Below are 18,798 nucleotides of genomic sequence, written 5' to 3' on the forward strand. Positions count from 1 at the left end.
GAGGGTCTTCACCGGTTTGTATTTTGCTTGCTACTCAAGAACATCTGCAGACAGAAGGCACAGGGACCCAAACATGGGACAACTTTCTAGTGACGCTGCTCATGCAGCAGGTAGGGGAGCTGGTGTCGTACAAGGAAACTCCAGGAGGACTGGGTTTCGTCATCTGAGACCACGAATAAGCGTGGCGAAGGGTAGAATGTCACCCTGGCACGTGCACTTGGTGTTTCACACGGGTCGGCGGCCCCCAGAGGCCGCTGAGGATCCACACCCTGGGGGCGGCAGTGAGCGTTCAGAGCCCGGACATGTCGCCTCTCCCCTCGGAATGTTTCGCCAAGTCCGGTGGTGACGGCTGTGATGTGCTCGACTAATGATAGACCTGTTCTGAGGAGCAGCGAGGCTTCAGCAGCAGCATCTCATCTACTTAACTAAAAAAAACAGTTTTTTGATAGAGAGAGTGTAAGTGTGGGAGGGGCAGAGAGAGAGGGAGACACGGAACCCGAATCAGGCTCCAGGCTCCGAGCTGTCAGCACAGAGCCTGATGAGAGGCTCGAACCCACAAACTGTGAGCTCATGACCTGAGCCAAAGTCAGATGCTTAACCAACAGAGCCCGCAAGGTGCCCCGCGTCTACTTAATTTAATTAACAGTCATAGCAGCCCTCTGGGGGAGTACTGTCGGCCCCATTTTATGATCCTCAGGGACGCAAGCAAGGAAGGGAGAAGACAGGCAGAGGCCCGCAGGCCGGGGGTCAGAGCCCCTTCAGGCTGCATTTCTCCGGCAGATGTGGCCTCCTGCTCTGGCAAGTTCTGGAATCCAGGAGCAGGTCCCCCGAAGAGCCCATGGGCAGCCCCAGAATCAGCACCCCCAGACGGAAGGGCCGGTAGGGGGAAGCGTGCACTGAGCGTCCCCTTCCAAGCTTCTGATTCCTCCCTGGCGTCTGAAGTTACTGTTTCTCCCTCCTCAGAGGAGAGAGGTGCTAAGCCCATGGCTCCGGAGATGGAGGGGATGGGGGCCTTTGTGCAGGAGCATTTGCATGTTAGAAAAGGGTGGGGGAGAGAAAGGGGACAGCTTTGTGCCTCTGAAGCTTATTCTCTTTCTGGAACACCCCTCCTGAGCTCCTCCCCACCCCAGGGGCTGCTTCCCCTTCAGCATCTCCTCAGCCCTCTCCTTTGAACTCCACACTGAGCTCTTCTTCCCTTTGACTTTACCCCACTCTCTTTTATAGTTTGGGGGATACATTTTTTGTTTGCTGACCCAAACTCGAGGCCTATTTCGACCAGGGTTGTGGGGAGCCCCCCACCCCGCGCTGTCCTGTACCCAACAGATTTGGGTCTTGAATTGTTTCTGCCACTTAGTAACCATCTAATCGTCAGCAAAACACATCGCCTGTCTTGTCCTCAATATCCTCTTCAGTAAAATGGGACAATAGACCAGAAGGATTTCAAGATCTGTTGCAGCCCCAAAGACTGAATGCGTTCAGCAGTCCCGGAGGAAGAGAGCTGAAGACTTTAGCTGTTCATCACTGCTGTCATGATCCTTTCGAGATTTTACTGATCCTAACTTATATAAATGCTTCCAATATGGGGGCTGAAGGTTGCACAAATGTTCCTGTTTGACATTTGGAACACTATACGCTCTTTCCTGCATGGTTTGTTTTTTGTGTTTTTTTGTGTTTTTTGACTATAACAACCAGAGGTTTCTATATAGCCTCTCTGGCTTTTTGCTTATCGTAAGGGAATAGAATCTTGACCTATAAATAAAGTAAATAAAAACACATTAAGAGGAAGGCTTTTTTGATCCTACTGAATGAATTCTTTAAATTTTTTTTTTAACGTTTATTTATTTTTGGGACAGAGAGAGACAGAGCATGAACGGGGGAGGGGCAGAGAGAGAGGGAGACACAGAATCGGAAGCAGGCTCCAGGCTCTGAGCTATCAGCACAGAGCCCGACGCGGGGCTCGAACCCACGGACTGTGAGATCGTGACCTGAGCTGAAGCCAGACGCCTAACCGACTGAGCCACCCAGGTGCCCCTCTACTGAATGAATTCTTAACGTACTGGAATGTATAGCTTGTCAAGTGATATAAATGTCAAGTTGACAGATGTCAAATCTAGTCCCATCGGGGGACGAAGAACGTAAAGTGAGTGTCTTGGAACCAGAGGTTAGCTTCCCATGGTGCCTTTGTTTGCTACCTAATAGTGGGTTTGGTGATGAGTTAATTAGGTATCAATCCATTACATATTAGAGTCTCAACTCAGGGAGTTACTGGGGCAGAGTCAATTGGATAAGACGACCTTACATTTGATTGCACTACTGTTTCCTAAGGAAGAAGCTTCACTTCGTGTCTTCTGAGCAATGAGTTGGGTGTCGTCAGCATGTTGGTGTGACCTTTGTGGGGTGACACCAGCTCCGTGGAGGCTGGGCCGGGGAGAGTCCTGCGTGCCCAAGAGAGCCAGCAGGCTCAGAGCCGGGAGGAGTGGGTACCGGTCTAACCCCTGGGCTGACCCTGCCCTCTGCTTTGCCAGGTCATCCACTGCAGCGGCTACCTGAAGATCAGGCAGTATATGCTGGACGTGTCCCTGTACGACTCGTGCTACCAGATCGTGGGGCTGGTGGCCGTGGGCCAGTCGCTGCCACCCAGTGCCATCACAGAGATCAAGCTGCACAGTAACATGTTCATGTTCAGGGCCAGCCTTGACCTGAAGCTGATCTTCCTGGATTCCAGGTGAGTTTGGCACCTGCTGCTGCTGCAGAATTCCAGAAGATACTGACGGTGGAAACTGGCCTGAATGCTGTGTTGTTAAGCCAAAATGTAACGAGGAAATAAGCCGTACTAAGAAAGGGAGTTAGGGGACGCCTGGGTGGCTTAGTTGGTTAAACGTCGGTCGGACTCTTGACTTGGGCTCAGGTCATGATCTCATAGTTCCGTGAGTCTGAGCCCTGCGCTCTGGGCCGTAAGCCCAGAGCCAGTTTGGGATTCTCTCTCTCCCTCTCTCTGCCCCTCCCCTCCAAAATTAATTAATTAATTAATTAATAATAATAAAAAAAAAAAGGATGTGAGTTAGAAGGGTATTTAGTGGAACCAAGTCAGGAATTGAAAGAATTGATATCAGCTTTAGCACTTAAAGAGTAGCCAGCTTCTCCAGGTGCTGGGTACCTGTTGTATATTATTTATTTATATTTTCATCATCTCACTGGAGTTGGAGCTGGAAATATGTGCTGTGGACACAAGTTAGCCTTTGTTGAAGGCCTGCGATGTCAGGATTCTGCCTTGTGTGTCCGTCAAGTAGGTGGGACCTTAAGGCAAAGAAAAGATTTTGCAATGAGCTGGTGGGAAGCCATCGGAGCTCTGATGGCCACAGAGCTGAGGCTGAGAGCAGACAGGTGGCCTTTGCCGGGAAAAGCTGTGACTACAAGCTCAGTGGGTCCCCTGTCTGGGCTGGGAGGACACCTCTGGCTGGCAGTGAGGGCGAAGGTACAGTGGCCCCTGAACTGTCTGTCCCAACCGCCCTTCCCCTCCTCCCTGAGAATGTCCACCCATCTGAGGATCTCTTGTCAGAGAGAGAAGGGAGAGCGAATGAGGCAAAAGCACTAATTTGTTGTTTCGCTTGGCCTGCCGAAGCTGGCCACACAGGGGAGGTGTGTGCTGGAGAAGCCGTGGCCTGTCCCCCAGGGGGGCTTGCCGGCTTCACGTGGCCCCAGGCCCTTGGGACTTCCTCCACCTACCATTTTCTTTTTTTATTTCTTTTTTATTTTTTTTAATGTTTATTTATTTTTGAGAGAGAGAGAGAGAGACAGAGCACGAGCGAGGGAGGAACAGAGAGAGAGGGAGACAGAATCTGAAGCAGGCTCCAGGCTCTGACCTGTCAGCACAGAGCCCAGTGCGGGGCTTGAACACACGAGACGTGAGACCACGACCTGAGCGGAAGTCGGGCGCTTAACCGACTGAGCCACCCAGGCGCCCCTTCCGCCTACCATTTTCTTATCCGTAAAAAGGTCAGCCTCACCCTGCCCACTCGGCTACCCACAGGCTGTTAGGAAAGATGAAATTTGATAATAGATGTGAAGCATTCGTGAAAGTAAAGCCTGGAAGCACTTGGGTGGCTCAGTTGGTTAAGCATCCGACTTTGTCTCAAGTCATGATCTCACAGTTTGTGAATTTGAGCCCCGTGTCAGGCTTTGTGCTGATGGGTCGGAGACTGGAGCCTGCTTTAGACTCTGTGTCTGCCTCTCTCTCTGCCCCTCCCCTGCTTGCACTGACTCTCTCTCAAAAATAAATAAACACTAAAAAAACAAACAAACAAGCAAGCAAAAAGCTGATGCACCTAGTCCTTTAGAGTCCTCAGCTGTATAGGAAAGGACAAATGTTCAGAGACCCCACTTTTGCCTTTCGGTGTGTGTGGCCAAGCTGTCTGGGAGAAAGGAGGTATATATGTGTGGGTGTACATGTATATACGTATATACACACATATGTGTAAATATAAGTGTAAAATTTTGCTAATATTTATTGATTTTTCCCACCTTTTTATTCTGGTAAAATATACATGACATAAAATTGACCATTTTAACCAGTTATGGGAGAAAACCAAACATACCTGGTTAGGGGCGGGAGACAGAGACACAAAGTAGCCTAGTTTATCATTAGTGAACCTCAGAACCCTTCAGAGGTAGAGAAATGACAAGGGCTGGCCTGACAGGCTTGCCATCGTGCTCCCAGAAACTCCAAGCAAAGAGTACCCAAAACTCTTTGCGGGAGGGAGGCCAGCACCTTGGGGCTGGCCGGACTGACAAATGCTGCCCTACTGCATCGAAGACAGAGGCACCTGCCACCAGAGGGGCCCTGGGCGGGTGGACTGTCTGGGCCCATGGTGGCAGCATGAGAAGGAGTTCTTTCTGTTTTCAGGGGCCACTTCTAAAAGTGAACGGAAAGGAATTTGGGCCGTCCGAGCTCATTACTTTAGAAACTTGGGAGGATACGACCAGGTTCCCCCTTGTTACCTCTGTCTCCTAGTTTTTCCTTGACGATTCTAGGAAAAGGCTCTGAGGCCTGGTGAATTCTCTAGAAGAGGAAAGAGAGAGGTCTCCCCAGAGGAGAGATTTCAGATCTTCTCAAATTGTTTGAAGCACACAGCTTTGAAACACAAAGGACAAATGGAGGGCTTTGCAGAAGAGGGTGTTCGAAGGTAGCTCAGAGGCCAGACTGCTCCTGAAGGAAACAGGAAACTGTTTCTACAGAAGTCCCCTGCTGTTCTCCCAGCTACGTACCAGGAAGCTTCTAACAGATCTCCTGAACTCCTGTCGTGTAGATGTTTCAAGGGCTCAGAGACGAGCTAGGATTCCTCGAACTCACTCTGGTCTCCAGTCTGTTGCAGTTTGGTCTCTGAGGGGCCGCTGGGGGTCAGGGACAGAGGGCGGCAGAATGGCCCAGCAGGGTGGGAGATGTCAGCTCCTCCATCCAAAGCCCAGAAGCCACGGCGACGGGTTGGCCTGAAGCCCAGCAGCCCTGAAGTCACAGGGCCCTGGGTGGGGGGCCTGCAGGGGTGGGGGTGGCCACTTGGCCCCCCACCCAGTGTAATCCCAGACACAACTGAACTCAGCATAACCTGAAATTTGGTTCAGAGGGGTTTTGTGGTATTTCACTTTGAAACTGTAGCTGGTGCTTTTGCTAAGGATGGGTGAACCCAGCCATGTTTGGGGTTTGGCAAATCCCTCTGACAGGTCTTCAGACACTGGAGGTTTGGAAAAAACCAGGAGGGCATGCTGCCAGACCCTTCTCTTTCCCTTTAATTTTTAAAGCCAGTGTGCGCTTTGATGAGAAACTTAATACATGTGTTTCTGATTCATTTACACGTTCGGGGCTGTTGTTCTGTAACTTTACTTCCAAAGGGTCTGGGAAGCCTCTTTCGTCCCCACACCGTAGAGACGCCTGGTTTTCTTTTTCTTGCGGGGGTGGGGTGGGGTGGGGAAGCCAGGTCTCAGTTTTCCTGCCACACTGTTAGACTCCGATGGGGCCTGAAGTTCTAGATGGCCCTTAGATAAGTCCCCGAGCCCGGAAAGGCCTGCACAGGTTCCCTTTCCACCGACCTCCAGCCCCATCTCCTTCCCGCCCTGGAGGAACACCATGGAAATGTGTACACCAAATAGTGAGCGGTTCCAGGGAAATATGAGGCTCTCCGAGATTTACGACCCGGAGCCCGCGCAGAACTCGACAGAAAGGGGAGCGCGTTACGGAACGAAAGTGAGGTCGAGTTTCCCCGATGAGTTCGCAACTGACATTTCAGAGACAAGCCAGCAGGACCCCCCGGTCCCGGCTGTCCTCAGGCCCCACCTCTGCCCCCTCGGGACCGACTTCTCACCGGGACCTCCCTTCCTCTGGAAAAGCTTCCTGTCCTTCCCTTTCATCTGTTCTTCAATATCTGTCACCGAGGCTTTTCGGCCACCTCTTCCAAGGGCATAGTCGCCGGGTCGGTTGCCCGGGGCCCCGGGAAGTGACACCACTGCCACGTGCAATTTCCACCTGCGGGCGGAGTGATCCAGACGCCACGGATGATGCGGTCTCGGACGCTGGGAGCCGCTTTTCCTCAAAGAGCTGATGTGGGAAGTCAGTGTTCCGGGGGCCTGATGAGAACAGAGAGGCGGTAATGGCATGAGGGCACCGGGCACGTGTTGCCCGTCTGCCAGCGAACGTTATGATTTACCCCGCAGCCACAGTATTTTCGGGTGTTGTCGTACTAGTTTTTGGACGCCGCACGAGCCTCCGTTGATCGGACGCGTTCATGTCTCCAGTTCTTCTGCAGATGCTCCCGCCCGACCAAAACCTCGTGAGACCGTTGTGCCAGGCAGCAGGGGCCAGTGGGAGCTAAAAAGGCTCACACACACAATAGCCAGGACGTGGGAGCAGCCCAAGCGTCCACCGGCGGACGGACAGACAAACAAAACGTGGTATCTACATAAAATAGAACATAGTCGAGCCATAGAAACGAATGGCATTCTGTCCCACACCACAACGTGGGTGACCCTTGAAATCAGGATGCCAAGTGAGAGAAGCCAGACACAAAGGGACATCTACCAGGTGGTTCCACTCATCCGAGATATCTAGAATCGACAGATTCCTAGAGACAGAGGGAGAGGGAGGTTACCTGTTGCGGGGGGCGGGGGGGCGGGGGGCAATGGGGAGTTCTGAAGAACATCGTGGTTGTAGTTACTGCCACTACGTGTAGACATAAAAATGGTCAAAGTGGCAAAGGTTGTGTAATGCATATTTTTCCACAATAATAATTTTTTTTTAAAAATTTAAATGTTTATTTTTGAGAGAGACAGACAAAGTGCGAGTGGGGGAGGGACAGAGAGAGAGGGAGACAGAATCGGAAGCAGGCTCCAGGCTCTGAGCTGTCAGCACAGAGCCCGACGTGGGGCTCGAACTCACGAACCCTGAGATCGTGACCTGAGCCGAAGTCGGACGCTCCACCGACTGAGCCACCCAGGCACCCCCACGATAATAATTTTAAAAAAGGTTCCCACTGGACTGTCACCCAGAAGCCACTGGAAAGTAGTTCTTTCTCCCATCAGAGTTCACTCTTAAGCGCCCCCAGACAAGCTTCACCCTGAAAAAGGAAAACATTTGAAGCCACCCCCAACGTTCTTCTAGCCAGCAGTTTCAGAAGAACATTCCTGCCCATGAATAGTGCTACATCCTGCACTGGGCTAGCGTTCAAAGCCTTTCTCCTTGTAAAAAAAGATCATTCTCGGTTTCCAAAACCAACATCACCCCCCACCCTGAGCCTTTTAGCACTTGATTAGTTGGCAAAACCAATATTAGTTTAAATGAAAGGCAACCTACAGAACAGGGTAACACACGGAGCCACTGTCCTCCCCCAGGGTGACCGAGCTGACCGGGTATGAGCCGCAGGACCTGATCGAGAAGACCCTCTACCATCACGTGCACGGCTGTGACGTGTTCCACCTCCGCTACGCGCACCACCTCCGTGAGTACCTCGCTCACCGCGCGGGGCCGGGGGCCGGGGCTGGCCAGGGAGGGGGTGGCCAGAAGCGGGGCGGGAAGGCCACCCTTGTTTGGTACAATAGTCCTCCGTTGTGCACACGTGAATTCTAAACCTCAGACTGACCCCATCCACCCCACCGTTTAGCACAGCTACTGGTCAGTTCTCAAGCATCCAGGCTTACCCTTCCAGTGAAACTCTGGCAGGTGTGGGATGGTGCGCAAGTTGCTGATTCGAGATGGTGGGTGTATTTGGAACCTAGATTTCTCTAGGACATCTGGACACGCTTACACAAAGCGCAACAGCAGAAGCACCAACACGTACAGAGCCCTTGCTCCTGTGGGGCACCGGCTTAGGTGATGAAAGATGTTACTAACCCAGTGAAGGAGATTCTCCTGTTCATGATCCTCCTATTCCTACTGAGGATGCTGAGGTTCAGAGAGGTTAAGCCACTTGCCTGAGGTCACACAGTGAGAGGCTGGAGAGTCTGGAGCCAAAGCAGCCAGGACCCGGCCCCCGACCACTGTCCACCACCTGGCTGGGAGGCTCAGGGGAGACCACAGGTTCCCAGGATGGGAGAAGTCAGCATGGAAAGAACGAACAATCAGTATTCGATTGGCCAGTGCAGAAGGTTTGGTGAACATCTGGACGGGGAGGGGGGTGGGGCTCTAGTCACTGAAATGTTCGAAGAAGTGACACTTTTCTTCTAGAATCCAAATCAAGGCAGCAAATAACTGACACGGGGCGGGATACCTCACGTCCAGCCCTCCATGCCTGGACTCAGGGGTGCTTGCTAATGGGGTGCAGATGGCCGGAGCAGCCAGCTCTGCAGGGCCCTCTGGGTGGAGAGGGCAGGTGATTGCTCCGAAAACCCCAGCCCCGGGGGTCCCCCGCCCCTTTCCGTGGAGGCAGGAGCATGGCAGGAGCCCCGATATCCAGCAAGGGAGCTGGAAGCAAGCCCCCAAATTACCTGCAGGAAGGGATCCTCTTCCAAGTGGGGCTCCATTGGGAGGAATTAGGCCTCTAAGCACAGAGAATGAAAACTTATGGAATTGAAAGTCTTCGTTTTAAACCCCATTTCCTCTCTCTCTCGAACTACCTGGCTAACAGGGGAGCAGGGATTTCCGCCCTGCCACCACCTGGGAGAAATAAATACAGTTTGTGTTTGGGAAGTGTAACGAAGGCCACAGCGATGACCAGCACAGGGCTCCTGTGTCCCCAACACAGAACGGAAGCTTTTCACGTATCCATTGTTTTTTGTGTTTTTTTTTTAACTTTATTTTGTATTTATTTTGAGAGATAGCAAGCAGGGGTGGGGCAGAAAGAGAGAGAGAGGGGGAGAGAGAGAGAATCCCAAGCAGGCTCCACACTGTCAGCGCAGAGCCCTATGTGTGGCTCGAACCCACAAACCGAGAGTTCGTGACCTGAGCCAAAGTCAAGAGTTGGATACTTAATGGACTGAGCCACCCAGGTGCCCCTCACGTATCCAGTTCGGGGCGCGGGGCTGGCCCTGTGTCCATTTCCCAGATGAGCGGTGACCCTCACGGGTGGAGACCTGTGGGCGGGCAGCAGCTGAGTCAGACAGGACCAGAGCCCGGGTTTGTTCGGCTCTCAGGCCTTGAGTGGTTCCCACCACGTGATGGCTCTGAGCCTTGGAGGCACGGCCAGTCTTCGCTTCATCAGGAGCCCTGATCTTCCCCGAGCTCACCCGGCCTACAGAGGGAGTTTATCTGAGAGGTCCACTGCAATTTGCATGATAAATTTGCCTCAGCTCACCTGGAATTTAGCATTTCCAGACATTTCAATTATCCAAGAGAACCCTGAAAGGGAAGGCATACACAGGCTTCCCGGAGACACACAGAAAAGGCAGAAGCATTTAGAAACCAGAGGAAGCACGTGTTTTTGTTTTTTCAAATGGGCTCGAATTAGTAAATCAAAGAAAATAAAAAATAGCAATATTGACAACAATTGCTATGGTGCAGTGACCTTAACTATGGTGGAGAAACCACCCCAGGGGCAGGAGGCAGAGAGCATATCCCAGCCAGGCTGGAGGTGATTGGGGGGGGGGGGGTGGCCTTGGGATCCACCATGAGCCTTGCATCTGTCCCTGACTCACTTCTGTCAACTTTTCCAGATGTAAACTAGAGGAGAGCTGACAGGGAGAGGTAGTGGAGGCCCTTGCCCACAGATGGGGGTGGGAATTAGTCTTCTAGAGCTCACACCTTGGCTCCAGGATTAGAACCTCACTTGGGTGTCCCTCTCAGGGAAGCCATGACATTAACCTGGACGTGACTTTCCCCTCCAAAGCTGGGTCTTTCAGATGAAGAAAGGGGCGATATTCAACAAAACAGAGCATGATTTTTTGGAAGCAGAGTCTTTATTGGTGAGGAGCTGGGGAAGTTTTGAAATCTCTCTGTTGTGTGGTCCCTGGGGCTTCATCTCCTTTCCAGGCACAGAACTGGGGCCAGAGGGGCCAAATCCAGAAGCCGACCTCGAGCCTGGGGTTCAAGTACAGTAGTTTGTTGGGACAGTGACTGAAACACGGGTTGGGGAGAGAGAGAAATAAGCCATGGAAGGGAAGGAGCCACAAGATGGGCTTGTCTGACTGGGACTCAGTCAAGGGGAGTGAGCTGAGGTATTTAGACTCCTGCTCCTGCCTGTCGTGAGCTGAAGGCTGCTCTTAGGGGTGTTAATCTCCCTGTCCCCCCTCGTCTGTTAGAGTGAGCTCTGCCAAAGAAAGGCCTCAGGAGGGAGATGGGGCCATCAGAAGTTCCTGGGTGCACTCCATGGTGAGGGGAGGGACGTGAGGAGACATCAGCCAGAGTGAAGGTCCGCCTCTTTACCGTGTCTCCTCAGCCTCCTCCCCTCATTGGTCTCCAGGCTTTGTGAAGAGTTCTCCATCCAGCCATCCCTCTGTAAGGTGCTCCTCACCCCCCAGCCCAGCCTAGTCGGTCATCTTGTCCTTGCTTTGCACACCTTAGTCACCTTTCTCTTGTGGGGTGGGGGGCTTTTTTTTTAAGAGTTTATTTTTAAGTCATCTCCACACCCAATGTAGGACTTGAACTCACCACCCTGAGATCAAGAGTTGCACTCTCCACCAACTGAGCCAGCAGGCGCCCCTCTGGGGGGACCCTGTTGCCCTCACTGCTCAGGGTCCCTGTTGGTCCATTGGAGTGTCCTCTATCCCCAAACTCCTGCCCCATGGGCAGCAGGGGGGAAGCTAAGCACCGCCCCCCTTTCCAGTTCTGTTTTCACTACCGCCATGATGTCAGCTGCTGCCACATCTCTTCCAGGAGGGTGCGTCCAGCTCCTTCCAGCCCAACCCAAGGGCCCCAGGTTCTTATTTCTGGACAATGCTTTCACCTCATGCTGTTCACATTCTTATGGGGTCTATATTGATCTGCTCAGGCCACTGTAACAAAATAACACAGGCTGAGGGCCTAAACTACAGAAACTTGTTTCCTAACAGCTCTGGAGGCTGAAATCTGAAGTCAGGTTATCAGCAGGACCGCTTTCTCCTGAGGCCTCTGCCTCTGTAGGTGGGCATCTCCTTCCTGTGTCCTCACATGCGTGAGGCCCTCTGTGTGTGTCTGCCTTCTCATCTCTTTCTATGACAGGGACACCAGCCATATTGGATTAGGGTCCCCCTCTTACTCCATTTTCTTTTAATTACCTCTTTAAAGACCCCATCTCCAAATGCAGGGACATTCTGAGGTCCTGAGGGTCGGGGCTTCAACATACAAATCTGGGTGGAACACAGGTCAGCCCCTGACAGGGACTTTCTTTAATAGCTCTGTGTCCTTACCCAGGTAATAGGCCCAGCTGGGCAGGCTGGCTTGGGGAGGGCAGGTGGGAGGTCTGTGAAGGCAGGATGCGTCATTTGGAAATGTGGCTTTTCGGTCCTGTCTCCTGGTGCTTCAGTAACGCAGGGCTCAGGAACCTAGCCCAAGCCTCCCGGCTTCCCGCCCTCCCGCCTGGGATCCCATCCTGGATCCCAGATCCGCACGGTGGCCCCTGCCAAGCTGGGGGCTCAAGTCCTTCAATTCAGTCACCGCTGGAGCTGGCCTAGTGGCTGTCCCAGGAGCACAGGCATGCAGGGTGGCCTCTCCTACTTCCTCCCCATCCCCCACAGCTGCACATGGCTGGAGGGAGCCAGGGGCCACGGTGACCCTCAGGGTTCCAAGACCACGGGTCGGGGGGCGGGCGGCTGGCCCCCTCTTACAGGGAGACATACAGACGCATCTTCTTCGCAGTTGATGAGGTCACTGAGCGCAAGAAACATCTACCAATACCCAGGGAGGTCACTGTCCGATTCTCCAAGGCCAGATTTTCTCCACACCAACGTCCAAACCCCAGGACTCCCTGGAGATGGGGCGAAGGGCTCTGCCAGCAGCAGAGTTGGACATCAGGCGGTGGTGGCTCTGGATGACCACAGTCAGCCAAATGGTTTTCACACGTTGTTCAAAATATTATCTTAACCCAGTGCAGGGATCCACAGGGTCCAAAGAAAGCATAGCCCCTAAAGAAAGAGAATTCAACACCTTCCAGAAAGTCAGCTGCATGAGGAGAAGCAGGGCTGCGCAGGGCAGTCTTTGGGGAGCATGGGCTTCCAAGGGGTCAGCAGGACAGGGGCTGGCATGGCCCGGACACCTCGTGTCACTGTGGGCCTGGGCCTTCCCAGATGAGCCATGCGAGTCAGACCGTGCCAGGGCTTTCCCCAGAAGCTTCTGTAGAGAAAATGAACACGGATCCTCTAGGGAGCATATTTGAGCCCCCCTCCAACCCTGTGCCCTGCCCACTGTCCTGTGGTGGCCGAGGGAAGGCCCCCACAGCTCAGCTAAGTGTGGGCCCTGGTGCAGGCATGACACTCATGTGGCCTCAGGGAAATGGGGGCCCTGAGCTAGGGTCTGCCCTTGCTGTCTCCCTCCTGTCTTTGTCAGGTGTTTGGGTGACTTTTTCTTGCATGGAGGGAAGCCAGTAGAGGTCTGTATTCTCTTGACCTGCAGGTCCTGGGGGTGGGGAGGGGGTGATGCACAGTTGGGAAGGGATTGATATCGCCGAACTTGAAGATCTGTTGAGGGACACCAGGCAGATTTCTGGAAGACACAGCAGTTTGGAAGAACCATCATGTCCAAGATGGTGGAGAATTGCACCCAGCTCCCCACCTGGACAGAGTGGGCCAAGTCCAGATCACAGAGAGTGCAGGCCAAGTCCAACTGTCATAACGCTTTCAATCTCATGCAAAGGCTTCTAAGCCTGAATATGTGGTCTACAGAGTTCAAGGAATAACTGAATTCCGGGACATCTGGTAGACACCCATAGAGAACACACCCTAAATGGCGCACAGGGGGCACCTGGGTGGCTCAGTTGGTTAAGCATCCGGTTTTTGATCTCAGCTCAGGTCACGATCTCGAGGTTCGTGGGTTCAAGCCCCGCATCTGGCTCCACACTGACGGTGCAGAGCCTGCTTGGGATTCTGTCTCTCCCTCTCTCTCTGCCCCTCCCCCCGTTCGTTCTCTCTGGCTTTCTCCTTCAAAATAAGGAAATAAACTTAAAAAAAATTTAAGGTCACCTGGGTGGCTCAGTCAGTTAAGCGTCCGACTCTTGGGTCCGGCTCAGGTCATGATCTCACGGTTCGTGAGTTCGAGCCCCGCATCAGGCTCTGTGCTGACAGTGCAGAGCCTGCTTGGGATTCTCTCTCTCTCTCTTTCTCTGCAACTCCCCCGTTCGTTCCCTCTGCCTCTGTCTCTCAAAATAAATAAACTTAAAACAAATGAAGTGGCACACGAGAGTCATAAACTCAAATGCTTATGGGGCCAGGCATGTAGCATGAATGTGTGAATGGGCATCTGTAGGGCAGTAGGGAATGGCTAACACGTGACCATCCAGAGGCATTCCCAGTAAAACAGCACTGAGCCACCAACAGAACCCACCCGTGAGCTTACGCGGTCCATGGGACACTGGTGCGCAACCACTCTGTGGCATCGCTGTGGAACAGGGCACAAAGGTCTCGAAACGGAAGACAAACTTGCAAGTCTCCAATCCACTGTGGCAATTACATGTCAGGGGGGCGCCAGCCTCTGCTGCTGGCCTTGCCTCTGGACTGGAAATGGGTGATCGCTTTTAATTCATGCTCAGATCCCTTTAGATGCTCTCTTGCAAGCAGGGTCTGGAGGCAGAGGAGGTGTTGGCTTGCAGGTGGACTTGTGGGGAAGCCTACACCTTGAGGGGGAGCCAGGAGCAAGGGAGTGGTAAATCATGGGAGTAAGCACCGCGTGATCGCCACGTTGTCCTGACCCTGGAAGCAGTTGTGGACATAGAGGTGTGGGCTGGACCTTCTCGGTGTTGCCAGACGGGTCAAGCTCTGCCCATCATCCGTGGTCAAGGTCACTTTGGACACATCCCACAAGGTGGCCCTTGTGAGCGTTCTTCCTTAAAGTGTTTCTCTCTTCCCGGTGCGTTCCGTGTTGTTCTGCCAGCCAGACGTACAGACTCCCTAGAGGAGCGCACGGCTTTCCATCGGGGTCACCCACTGCAGGTCCGAGCTGGCAGAGGGGACATAGCAGGAGGAGGGGATCAACCTCACCAGTGTTTCTGTGGAGGGTGGTTTTGTCTCCTGGCGCTGCTCTAACGAAATACCACAAACTGGGGGGCTTAAAACAGCGGAAATGTACTCTCCCAGGGTTCTGGAGACCGGAAGTCCGAAGTGAAGGGGTCAGCAGGGCCGAGCTTCCTCAGGAAGCTCTGCAGGAGGATCCTTCCTGCCTCTGCCAGCTTCTGCTGGAGTCCTTGGCTTGCAGTCCCAGCTCACCAGTCTGTGCCTCCACTTGCCCTCCTGTGCGTGTGTGTCTCCTCTTTGGTCTCTTATGGGGGGGGGAGTCGTTGGAGGCAGGGCCCACCCTGTTCCAGGACGATCTCGTCTATCTTGAGATCCTTGACTTAATTACACCTGCAGAGATCCCTTTTCCCAAATACGGTCACATTCACCGGGTTCAGGGGCCAGGACGTGGAACACATCGTTTGGGGGGAACCCCATTCAATCACCGTAGGGATTTTTGGCATCTGACATCATCAGCTCTTACAATTCAAAACGGAAATAGAAATTATGCTCCAGGCCAAGGTTCCCTTGCCTCCCAGAGGAACCAGGCAGGCCACCTACTTTTCTGCGTAGCAGATTCACGGAACTAGAATTTCCACCCCAAAGCGGCCTCGGCAAACCGTGACCGCTGGCTTCCCTCTCAGCATGGGACACCCTGATCTCAGAACCATCTGAGGCCCCGATGCTGGAGGTGCTGTGGCCCCAAGTGCTAGGAGCAGGGCCTCTGTTCCCGGAGCTTACAGCTTATGGGCCATCTCCAGCCTGCCTGGTGTCCCCCACCGCCAAGCAGAGCCTTACTTTATAGCCCCCCCCCCCCCCCGCTCTCCTCCTCCCCCCACCCTCCACGGGATCATTTCAGGCAGCTAATTAAGACCAACAGATTGGAGGGGGAGCTAGACCGAAGCAAGGCATGTTGTGACTAAGCGTCTAGGATTTCAGCTTGGATTGATAATGTGGACTATCACCATGGGTCATAGAGAAGCAAAAAACAATTCTATGCCCGTGTTTGTTTGGTCTCTGTATCTAAGCCGCCTCAGAGCAGAGTCAGGGAGCATCAGAAATAATAAAATCTCTTCTACTGCTGCCCTTGGCATCCTAATATAAAATATTTGGGATAAACTGGCTTTATTGTATCCAGTTTAGATGATTATGGGTAGGTTTTAGGAATGTTGTAAGAAATAAGGAAAGTATGAAATCCAAGAGAGGGAAAAGGAAAAATACACCATCTTGCTGCCAGGGGCGTGACGGGTACCGCGAGGGACGGATTTCAGAGTGGAGGGGCTGAGCAAGTACTTCTGTTGAAGGAATGACCTCTGGGGAAGTCCACATATGGGGCCCCAGCTGCGTCCTATAGCATGTCTTTTGGGGCCAAAAGCAAATTGGCCGAGTCGCCGCTAACCTTCCTTGTACCTCTCCTTGCTCATTGAGCTACAGAGAACCTTCTGGAGACTCGTGCCCCTTCCTCCCAGAGGGATCACTCTGAGACAAGGGAGTCAGAACCCCCCGGGCTGGGGGCCCCTGCTATGCCCTCAAGATTTGCTGGCCCCACTTCCTGGTGGGGCCTACTTCCCACAGCCGTAGGGGGTGTGAAGTGAGGGGTTCGGACATGAGCGGGCACCTGAAACCATGCATTTTGCTGTTAAAAAAGCAAACCCCAAGAGGAGAAACATTGTAAAGATAGCTCTTGCCTATCATCTCTGTGCTCTCCAGCACGGACTCTGGCCCCTGCCCCGTGCGTCCACGGAGGTGCACACGCTAAACCCGGGAAGAAGAGAGCCTGTGTCTACACTGTTCCCGGGAGCCCCGCCCCTCATCCCAGGGGTGGAGGGGGGGATGGCGGTCACGCACCGAAGGGGTGGGGGGTCTGATCCGTGTTGTATTTCCACTTCCCTGACCCCACACGAACTACCTGCCTGTGGAAAAAATAATTTTTTCATTAAAAAAAATTTTGTTTAGATGTTTTTATTTATTTTTGAGAGAGAGACAGAGCATGAGTAGGGGGAGGGGCAGAGAGAGAGAGAGGGAGACACAGAATCCGAAGCAGGCTCCAGGCTCTGTGCAGAGCCTGATGCGGGACTCGAACCCACAAACCACAAGATCATGACCTGAGAAGTTGGACGGTCAACTGTCTGAGCCACCCAGGCGCCCCAATAATTTTTTCACTTTTATTATAAAGCTGATACCTCCTTAGTGTTGGAAATGTAGAAAATCAAGAAAAGTGGAACGGGAGAAAATGAAAATTACCTGTAATTTGACCAGATAATGAGAGTTGATATGTATTGAGTCTTTGCTGTGTGACTGCCACCACTAGTCTAAAGCTTCCCATAGATGATCTAATCCTCACTGTGACCATGCGAGGTAGGGAGTGTGATTATGCTCTTGTTCCAAACAGGGAAACCGAGTCACCGGGGCTTTGTAACGTGTCCGAGATCGCAGTTAGTTGGGGTGTATATGTGAGTGTGCATGTACTTTTTCTTACCTGTACTCTATGCTCTTCTGAATTTTGTCTCTTTTTTTTTTTAATTTTTTTAAATGTTTATTTATTTTTGAGACAGCGAGAGACAGAGCATGAATGGGAGAGGGTCAGAGAGAGAGGGAGACACAGAATCTGAAGCAGGCTTGAGGCTCTGAGCTGTCAGCACAGAGCCCGACGCGGGGCTCGAACTCACGGACCGTGAGATCATGACCTGAGCCGAAGTCGGACGCTTAACCGACTGAGCCACCCAGGCGCCCCTCTTGTCTCTTTTTTTAATGAGTTAACTGACATATAACACTATATTAGTTTCAGATGTACAGCGTAGTGATTTGATATTTGTACACGTTCCTCCATGATCAGCACAATAAATCTAGTTACAATATATAGTTATACATTTTTTTCTTGCCTTGAGAGCTTTGAGGAGCTAATTCCTTTAGCAACTTTCAATACACAACACGGTGTTATTAACTGAAGTCTCCGATGCTGGAAGTTTGTACCTCTTGACCATCTCCTTCACCCGTTTCTCCCACCTGCCCTCCGTCACCTTTGGCAACCACCAATCAGTTCTCTGTACCTATGATTTTTTTTTATTAGATTGCACATGTAAGTGAGGTGCCAGGGTATTTGTCTTCGTCTGACTTACTTTACTTAGCATAATACCCTCGAGGTCCACCTGTGTCGTAGCAGATGGCAAGATTTCCTTCTTTTTTATGGCCAAACAATATTCCTTTGTGAGTGTGTGTACGTACGTATACCACGATTTCTTTATCCATTCATCCATGGGTGGACACTTAGAGTGGTTCCATTTCTTGGCTATTGTAAATAATGCTGCAGTGAACATGGGGGCGCAGGGGTCTTTCCGAGTTAGTGTTTTTGTTTCCTTCAGAGAAATACCCAGAAGTGGTATTTCTGGAGCATATGGTAGTTCTATTTTAAAGTTTTTGAGGAACCTCCTCACTGTTTCCATGGTGGCTGCACCAATGTACCTTCCTAGTCATAGTACACATGGGTTCCCTTTTCCCCACATCCTTGCCAACACTTGTTATTTCTTGTCTTCTTGATAATAGTTATTCTGACAGGTGTGAGGTGAAACCTCATGTGATTTTGATCTGCATTTCCCTGATGATAAGTGATGCTGTGAACTTTTTCATGTACCTGTTGGCCGTCTGTATGTTATGTCTTCTTTGGGAAAATGTCGATTCAGACCTTCTGCCCATTTTTTAGTTGGACTATTTTATTTATTTGTTTGTTTGTTGTTTGCTTATTGCTACTGAGTTGTATGTGTTCTTCGTATATGTTGGATGTTAACCCCTTATCAGGTACGTAATTTGCAAGTGTTGTCTCCCATTCGGTAGGTTGTCTTTTCATGTTGTTGGTGGTTTCCTTTTCTGTGCAGAAGCTTTTTAGTTTGATGTAATGCCACTTGTTATTTTTGCTTTCGACCTTTTAAGGATTACTTTGTGGTTCCATACAAATTTTTAGGATCATTTGGTCTGTTTCTGTGAAGGATGATACTGGAATGTTGATGGGTATTGCATTAAATCTGTAAATGCCTCTAGGTAGTATGGACACTTTATATTAATTCTTCCTCTCCATGAACATGGAGTGTCTGTCTTTGCATTAATATGTGTCTCCTTCAGTTTCTTTCATTGATGTCTTATAGTTTTTAGTGTCTTGTCTTTCACCTCCTTGGTTAAATTTATTCCTAGCTATTTCATTATTTT

General features: G+C 51.6%; 1 protein-coding gene across 1 annotated transcript in view; it reads left to right on the forward strand.

Annotated features, from left to right (window-relative positions):
* The window catches only part of SIM2 (SIM bHLH transcription factor 2), a 51,748-nt gene that overhangs the window by 24,416 nt on the left and 8,534 nt on the right, over positions 1–18,798 (forward strand). The window contains exons 6-7 of the mRNA XM_047875097.1: positions 2,526–2,725; positions 7,879–7,985. Of these exons, the coding sequence (XP_047731053.1) occupies positions 2,526–2,725; positions 7,879–7,985 (307 nt within the window). The remainder of the gene's footprint in view (positions 1–2,525; positions 2,726–7,878; positions 7,986–18,798) is intronic.

The sequence above is a fragment of the Prionailurus viverrinus genome, chromosome C2 (genome assembly GCF_022837055.1).
Source record: "Prionailurus viverrinus isolate Anna chromosome C2, UM_Priviv_1.0, whole genome shotgun sequence".
Lineage (NCBI taxonomy): Eukaryota > Metazoa > Chordata > Mammalia > Carnivora > Felidae > Prionailurus > Prionailurus viverrinus.